General features: G+C 35.3%; 1 protein-coding gene across 1 annotated transcript in view; it reads left to right on the top strand.

The window, feature by feature from the left end:
* The window catches only part of Katna1 (katanin catalytic subunit A1), a 43,299-nt gene extending 35,033 nt beyond the window's left edge, over positions 1-8,266 (top strand). The window contains exons 6-10 of the mRNA XM_015502129.2: positions 308-466; positions 4,686-4,812; positions 5,813-5,947; positions 6,258-6,384; positions 7,906-8,266. Coding sequence (XP_015357615.2) covers positions 308-466; positions 4,686-4,812; positions 5,813-5,947; positions 6,258-6,384; positions 7,906-8,104 — 747 coding nt within the window. The 3' untranslated portion in view covers positions 8,105-8,266. The remainder of the gene's footprint in view (positions 1-307; positions 467-4,685; positions 4,813-5,812; positions 5,948-6,257; positions 6,385-7,905) is intronic.
* The last annotated feature ends 975 nt before the right edge of the window (positions 8,267-9,241 follow it).

The following is a 9,241-nucleotide window of genomic DNA, read 5'->3' as shown; positions in this document are numbered from 1 at the left end:
CTTTTTTTTTTTTTTTTTTGGTAATGGATAAAGTAAGTCTAAGGTAAAATATCCTATTTATTTTTGTGTTTGTCCCTTTATTTTAACATAAAATTGGTTGAAATTTGATACTTAGTAATGAATTATTGCGAATTGATTCACACCTGTAGTCCCAGCTACAAGGGGCACTGAACCAGGATTGCTTGAGCCCAGGAGTTTGAGGCCAACTCTTGGCAACAGAGGGATAACCCATCTCAAAAACAAAGCAATAAAAGAAAAAGAACAAAGCCAGATAAATCCTTTGCTTATGCTATAATCTTTCCAACAGGGAGTATTGATGGTTGGCCCGCCTGGCACAGGAAAGACCCTTCTTGCTAAAGCAGTAGCTACAGAGTGCAAGACAACATTCTTCAATGTCTCTTCATCAACTCTGACTTCCAAATACAGAGGAGAGTCTGAGAAGCTTGTTCGTCTTCTGTTTGAAATGGTAAATGAGACAGCTCCAATAGTGATTCACTCTTTACCTCTAAAAGGAGAGGAAGTGAGTTGTAACTTAAGTAGGCAGGATGACATTGTGTTCAGTCATCATCCTGTGGGTATCATCCTTTACAAACATGAGTAACTTGAGTTTCATTTTGTCTGCTTTCTCCAGAACTAGAACCACATCTATTAATGTATGGGCTTGCTCACATGCGATCAACATTACTGATCTGCTCTAGGAGTCTGAAATTTTTAAAATCAGTAGGCTTAGTTATGATAAATGTCATATCATATGATATGATATGTCAAAAGGTGAGAATCTTAAGTTGTAGAATTTAAATCACCTCTAGTCTATTAACTATACCAAATAACTTGAATTTAATGACCCAATCTTTGGATAAAGTACTTTTCTTATTATTCTGAGTTGCTTTTTCTTTATTCCACCCTGACAAATGTGAGTGCCAGTAGTGAAATATAATTCGACAAGTTCTTTTAGTGTTTAGATGAATTCAGCAGCTTTTTATACTTCAGACTTGTTAAGCTTCATTGATTACTTCAGTCTTACTTATATATTATGTATTAGGACAGAGTTATATTATTGTATGTAGTGACAAAGACATGAATTCTTAATCATAGTGGACAAAACATGAGGTGGCCTTACTAATATATCAAATCTTCCTTCCTAAGCTCCAAAGTGAACAAGCAAACTAAAGTGTTCACAATTTTAGTTTACCCATTTTTTGAAAAGTTTTCTTTTAATTTTCATTTGCTTTCTCCTTCCTCTTGGACAATTCATAAGCCAGCAGGCAAATTAATGGCTTGTTAATAGTCCATAGCACAACAAGTATCTAATTGAAATCTCTTCGATCATTTTGAAAAAATTGCTTGTGCATTGCTTGAAGAAAAAAAGTATATTGCTAATATTCTGGAATAACTTGGTCTTTTTGGAAAATAAAAGTTAATTAAATAGAATGAAATATGGAGTCTTCATAATCAGGTGGCCTGGGTTCAAATTCCTGCCCTTTTCTGATCCTTGGTTGCTTTATCTATAAGACGATATTAACATAAAACCTACCTCTCTAATGTTAGGGTAAAACCTGTTAATGAATATAAATTACTTAATTAAAAGCCTGATTCATAAGGGCTCAATATAAATCATTGTTACTGTTTAAGATTATTTGGTATAGTTTCTAATGTAAGATTTTATATTAAAGAAAACTATTTTCTGCCAGGTTTGGCACACACACCTGTAATCCCAGTGTATAGGAGGCTGAGGCAAGAGGAATGCAAGTTCAAGGCCAGCCTCAGCAACGTAGCAAGACCCTGTCTCAAAATAAAAAATTTTGAAAAGGACTGGGTATGAAATAAAGCTATTTTCTTCTGTGGGAGTATGCTCTTACTAAGTGTTAATTTGCTTTTTCTTGAACTCAGGGTCTTGTGCATGCTAATAAGCATGGGCTCTACTTCCAGCCCTATGTTTTTTATTTATTTTTTTAATAAGAAAAAGTTTATTTCCTTTTTAAAAATTTTATTTACTTTTAAAATTTGTTCTCTTTAGATAGACATTACAGTAGAGTGTATTTTGACATTATAAGTACATGGAGTATAATTTATTCTAATTAGGATCCCATTGTGTTTGTACAGGATGTAGAGTTTCACTGGTGGCCCTACATTATTTTTTATAGTGAGATTTAGAAGGCTTTATCAAAAAATATTATTTTTTACTGGCTTCCCTGGACTTGCTTGGGAAAATCTTAACCATTGTTAAATAAGTTTCCTCGCATATGGAATGTGTTGTTGAGTTGCCCACTTGATCACTGGCTCAGTCACAAACCAGTGCCTACAGTTTGGAGCTTCTGCCCTGGTTAGGGGGCATTTGCTGATGCCAGATTTTTTTTTCCCTGTTATCATGGCCTCATTTTCTCAAGGAGTAAATAAAACTAAACTTCCTCTATCTTGGTTTTGACTTGCTACAGATGACACCTCTGTTAATGTGTCCTCCCCAGAAAATGTTAAGCAACTCTCAAAGCCTGTATTTTAAATAAGACTGCTTAAATTTGGTGAAAATGCCAGATTTCAAATATACACAAAAGTAATTGTATAATTTTTGTAGTGTTGTCAAGAACTTTTATATTCAGTTGTCAGAAACTCAATTAGATGATTTAAATAAGAATAATAATATATAGAATCATGTAACTGGTAATTTTCAAAAATTACTTTTAGATTATTAGACTAACAAGAGCCACCAAATCTGATAATTCTTATGAATCTTTTTCTTAGATCTTGAGACCTCTGGGTTGGCTTTCACTTTAGTCAGTCCCAATGATGTAATTAAAATAGCCATCAGAAGCTTATACCTTCTTCTTAATGTCCTTATGGTAGTCCCAGAGAAATCAGTCCTTATTTCCAGTTATTCAGGCAGTAATGCCATGATAAATATTTGGACTGTTTTGAGTCATGTGTCCAGGCCTGAAACTATTATCTTTGATCAGAGAATTAAAGTGATCTGATTGGCTACGCCTGAATCATCCTCAGAAGCCTCTTTAGAAGTAGTGGCATATGAAAGAGCAGTGTTCTCCAAATGGAAGGGAGACTCCTCTTAGTGCTGTGCAGGCAGAATATTTGAAAATATCTCTACAACACTTTCACAGGTCAACCAAAACCAACGTGGCGGGCAGATAGCCTCTGCTTGAAGTCAGACCCTTCTGCATACCCTTAGTAATTGAGATTCAGTAAACTGATTCTTATAACTTCTGCTTGGTGTGGCAGTAAATGGGTTGAAATTTAATTTTTGTTAATGTATGTTTTGTTGGTAGATGGTTCCTATCTATAATCTTGTGAATTTTGGGGGATACTTTAATGAGGAAAAGTTCATTCTCTCTCCACTTCTCGAAAAGAAGCACAAAGATTCTATACATAGTACTGAAAGCTCAAATAATGACTTTTTTAAAAATGAAATTAAACCTTTGTAGGGAATTAAAGACTTAGAATTTCAAATATCTAATTAGAAAATACAGTGGAATTTAAATATTTGGGTTTTGCAGATGAACAAACTAAAACAAAATCCATGCTTTGGAGCAAGTATCTTCAACATGATTAGTTGCCTCTTAGAGAATACTAAATCATAGCTTCACGGTTCAGAGAATTGATAGACCTAGGATGATTGCATGTTCAAGTTTGTAATGTCCATAGGTCAGTCCACTGGGTACTATTTTTAGAGAAAACTTTAAAATGCTGTTTTGTTCATCCAAATTGTTTTCTAGAAACTTTGGTCATCATTTTAGGTTCAAATATTCTTATGCAATGATTATATTAATTTGAGCATTTGGTTTGAATAATGATTAATCATAAACTGTAATAAATTACATCTTCAGTCTCTTTAAGTTTTAGATACCATTGAGTCATAGCTTCATACTTGACTAAGACCTATTTAGTGGATCAAGATTAATCTTCCCTGTTATTTTGAGGAAGAAATGTGTACTAATCAGCAATAAAAAGCAATATAGTACTGTACATCCTACAACATACATGAACCTTGAAAACATGATGCTAAGTGAAAAAAGACATGAAAGTCCATATATTATATCATTCCATTTATACTGAAATATGCAAATTAACTATTCTACTTAATATCTGAAGAGATTAAGATAAGGTAGGCATGGTGGTACACCTGTGTAATCCAGCTATTTGGAAGGCTGAGGCAGAAGAACCAGAAGTTCAAGGACACCCTGGGCAATTTAGCAAGACTCTTTCTCAAAATAAATTTTTTTTTTTTTTTTTGGTACCAGGGATTGAAGTCAGGGGTACTCGGCCACTGAGACAAGGGTCAGTTTAAAAAGGGTCAGTTTAACTAGAATTTCTTAGAGGAACTCTAATAAATGATTTTATTTAAAGTAGTAGTTCTCCATAACCAAATTTTTCTAGAACTTTAGAGCACCAATGTCTGTAACATGTTTCCCCATGATAGTTACTCATGCTGTTGTAGTATATGGTATAATCCTGTATGCCACTCAAACATATGTAGCCAATTGTATTATTGTCATATTTAAATATGTAAGTCTGCACATGTTGTCTATTTTAGTTGTTTTGATTCTATCTTCTTCCCCCAATATTAGGGCAAGAGGAAAAAGTGCACAGTATGGCAGCCTCTTCAGACATTTTCTAATTGCTAACCTGTCGATTATTTTTAAGTGAAATAAAAACTTGTCACATGGTTTCTTCTTTAGGCTCGATTTTATTCTCCAGCCACCATATTTATTGATGAGATAGATTCCATTTGTAGTCGAAGAGGGACTTCTGAAGAGCATGAAGCAAGCAGAAGGGTGAAAGCAGAGCTGCTGGTTCAAATGGATGGTAGATATATGTCTCTGCATGAATTAACTCAAGGTGGGAGGATACCAGTTGTTTCCAGCTCCAATGGATCTGGCTCTACCCATAGCGCTAACTTTTTAATCACAGTGCATAATATTTTTGGTAGGGGACGGGGCAATACAAGGGATTGAACCTAGGGGCAATTAACCACTGAGCCACATGCCCAGCCCTTTTTTTATTTTATTAGAGACAGGGTCTTGATGAGTTGCTTAGGGTCTTGCTAAGTTGCTAAGGCTACAACTCACAGTCTTCCTGCCTCAGCCTCCAAGTCACTGGGATTACAGGCATCTGCCACTGCACCCAGCCAGGGTGCATCTCTTTTTAACTGGTGTTCCTAATGCCAGGTGGACCCTAGGGGGCTGGTAAATACTGCCTAGAGATTGATAGCAGTACATTTGATACAGTGGCAGTGGTGACATGTCAGAAATAACAGCCACTGCTAGGAGTGGTGGCACACTCCAGTGACTAGAGAGGCTGAGGCAGGAGGCCAGCCTGGGCAATTCATAAGACCCTGTCTTTAAAAAGGGGAGTGGAGCTGGGAACATGGTTCACTGATACAGTGTCACTTGGTTTTATCCCAATTACCAAAAAACAAGGAAGGAAAAATAATGGCCATCTACAAGGTACCCTTTTACCCTTTTAGAATATATGCTAATGTCTTATTCTTGACCATGAAATTAAAATAGAAATAAGTACAGATAAATTGGCCTTAGAAAGGGTATATATGATTTTGAGAAAGTTTCTAATTGATAGGTAATTGAACTGAGCTGATCTTTTGATTATAATCTATTCCAAGTTATATTTTTGCATACTTTTACAAAAACTCATTTTCCTTGGATTATACAGTCACCTGCTTACCAGTTAGCTTTGTGAAACCATACTACCTTGTATTATGCTAAATATGATAATCCTTAAATAGCTTAACTTTATTTCATATAGTCTAACTTAGTGTCCTTTTATTCTCTCCTGACCCTTCTATTAGGTGTTGGAGGTGCTTCTGAAAATGATGACCCTTCCAAAATGGTTATGGTTCTAGCAGCTACTAATTTTCCCTGGGATATAGATGAAGCTTTAAGACGACGTCTTGAAAAACGAATCTATATTCCTTTACCATCAGGTATCATCCTTTAAATCTTGTCTCAAAGCTCCTGTTAACACTCCAGTAGTTCCCCCCTCCCAATTTAGAATATGGTATTAACAAAGAGATAAATGTATTCTATCTTTCCTTACATTACCAGTTTGGCTACTTTTAGAACCTAGAAGTGTTGATAACTTAGGAAAGCAAAAATTCAGTGAGGAACAGCTCTTGAAATTTCAAGCAAAAGAGCCCTAAGAATTAGAAAGCAAATCAAAGTAGTCTTGAGAAAAAAATAATACACTGTGTTTATGTTGAAGGCTTACATTTTAAAACTTCTTTCTACCATTAGCAAAAGGCAGGGAGGAACTATTACGAATAAGTCTGCGTGAGCTGGAATTGGCTGATGATGTTAACCTTGCAAGCATAGCAGAAAACATGGAAGGTTATTCAGGTGCAGACATTACCAACGTGTGCAGGTATGTATTATTTTGGAAGCAAAAATTTCTGTGATTATAAACTTTTTACAAAGTTACTATACAGTGTTAAGATAGATGAGGAATAAAGACCCAGATTGTAGTCTACATAGATTAGGGTTGTAAGTTTTTTTTTTTCCATCTGAGCTGGAGAGCCCCCATAATTTTTTAAGAAACATTTTTAGTTGTAGATGGACATAAAAATAAATAAAAAACCTTTATTTTATTTATTTATGTGGTGTGGAGGACCAAACCCTGTGCCTCATGGGTGCTAGGCAAGTGCTCTTAACACTGAGCTACAACCACAGCCCAGAGTCACAAATTTTAAGTTAATGTTAGCAGGTGTTAAGATATTTGGGTATCTTGTATATCAGTGAAGAGTCTACCACTATTTTGAACAAGTTCAAGAAGTTAGTGTTAGAACAATTTGGGTTAAATAGGAACTGGGTAATTGTCTTGGATATTAAGTTTATTGGTGTATTCCTTCACTGTATTGTTATATGAAAAATGATGTGAAATACATTAAGTTGGCATATCCATGAAGTGCAGTTAATAGTCTAATTTTCAGTGAATATATCCTAAATGTGATGGTGGGAATAGTAAGAAAAAGAAAAAAAAGACTCTAATCCAGGTGATGTGGCTACGTTTTATCCTGAATTTTAGCTCAGATGCTTCTTTTGTGGGGGCCACATACCCAGAATTGAACTCAGGGGCACTCAACTACTGAGCCACATCCCCAGCACTATTTTGTATTTTATTTAGAGATAGGGTCTCACTGAGGCGCCTCAGCCTCCCAAACTGCTGGGATTACAGGTGTGAGTCACTGCGCCCAGACTCAGATGCTTTTTTAAAAAATATTTTTATTAGCAAATGATGGACCTTTATTTATTTATATGTGGTGCTGAAAATCAAACCCAGTGCCTCACACATGCTAGGCAAGCACTGGACCACAGAGCCACAACCTCAGCCCCTCAGATGCTTTTTAACAGGGGGTTTGACTACACTTGCCTTCTCATCTCTAGAGTGAGACTCATGGGGGTCAGAGTTGACATGTGCACAGATAAAGCAGCTATTATTGCTGCCTTTGCATAAGTTGTGGCTACAAGTAACGATAAAACATGGTGAAAGGAAAGAGGTACTTGAATGAAGTTTCTATAATAGAGGGGAAAAGAGGAAACCACTTAAATTGATCATTTATCTTTTATGCTACATGGATATAAATATTTAATTTTCTAACATTCTCTTCTGTGTCTATGATGTTTATTTTATTGAACACTTGTAATGGCTGGCTTTTTAAAAAACTTTTTCTTGTGCTTTATGCCCAGTGATTTAAATTGATTCATCCTTAATTTCATCATGGAAGATTTAATTACTAAAAAAATATTTCAGAACGGACCTTGTATTCCAATGTAAGATCTGATGCAATACTACATGTTTAATAAGATCTTAGGGAATTCTACACTACATACAATGAAAAATTTTTATTTAGTCAAAATAACACTTTGTGGCCTTTTTAACACCTAGGGATGCATCTTTGATGGCAATGAGAAGGCGTATTGAGGGTTTGACCCCAGAAGAAATTCGAAATCTTTCAAGAGAAGAAATGCACATGCCTACAACTATGGAAGATTTTGAAATAGCTTTAAAAAAGGTTTCTAAATCAGTATCTGCTGCAGACATTGAAAGATATGAGAAATGGATATTTGAATTTGGATCATGCTAAATTCTCACATGTAAACTGTGAGAAATCTGCCTTAAGTCTTTGAAAAATAATTAAATTTAGTATTTCATTGCACTGAGTGCTATATTTTTCTAAAATTTTAAACTGGTAAGATTTAAAAAATCCTTTTAATTCGAAATAAAGGCAATTTTTTTAAGCTGCAAATTTGTTTTACTTTAACATTGCCTATTGCCTGTTATAACACAAATGTTTTCACTTGGAGCTGTCTTTTTATGTTTAACATCTTCTCTCCCACTGTTTGCTGCTGTTATTCTTCCTATGAAGAGAGTGAGACTGGCCCCTAGCCTCCTTAGACACCAGTGGATAACTGAAAATTATTCACCAGTTATAAACAAGTAGCTAGGTAAAGCATGAGCCAGACAGACTGTTTCTTTCTGAGAGTAAGACTCTTTACTTTGCGTTTTTAAAAAGAGGAGAAATAATTAATGTCTGAACAACTTTATTCTGCCTACTACAGGCAGCTAGGTATTTCTAAGCCTATGATATATTCATTGTACTCTAATCAAACTCATCCATTCATGATACTAAGCTTAACAAAAAGAACAGTTAACAGTATAAATAAAAGTGAATAAAATGGAAGAAATTTAGTGGTATAAAATTCAGGTTGAGATTTCCATTTGATTGCATATAAAAAATTAATGTTCTGTATCAACCCAACTGCAGAAGAGAAAATGGAGTCTCAAGGAGAACGAGTACCTTGCTGTGGTCTCAAGTCTCCCTGCCAAGAAGAGAAGCCAGGATAGGAATCTGCTGAGTAAAGCAACTATCCTCTTCAGTAGACCATATGGTCTTTGTTGTTCTAACTATAAGCTTATAGTTAATGGATAAAATACGACCTTGTCGTCACTTGGGAGTTAAGAACTAGTGCTTTTGAACAACTTAGGGAATAAAGAAGGACATAAAAAAATGTAGTAGTGGCCAAACACAGTATCACACACTTGTAACTTAGCAACTTGGTGAGATCCTGTCTCAAAATAAAAAATAAAAAGGGGCTGGGAATGTGGCTCAGTGTTTAAGCACCCTTGGGTTCAATCCCTGGTACCAAAAAAAGAAAAAAAAAAAACTAGGCATGCAGGGGCATTAGCTCAGTAGCTAGGCATGTATCATCACATCTAGCTA

Source organism: Marmota marmota, unplaced genomic scaffold (genome assembly GCF_001458135.2).
Source record: "Marmota marmota marmota unplaced genomic scaffold, marMar, whole genome shotgun sequence".
Lineage (NCBI taxonomy): Eukaryota > Metazoa > Chordata > Mammalia > Rodentia > Sciuridae > Marmota > Marmota marmota.
Note: the sequence above shows the minus strand (reverse complement) of the source record. Positions and strands in the feature narration are given on the sequence as shown.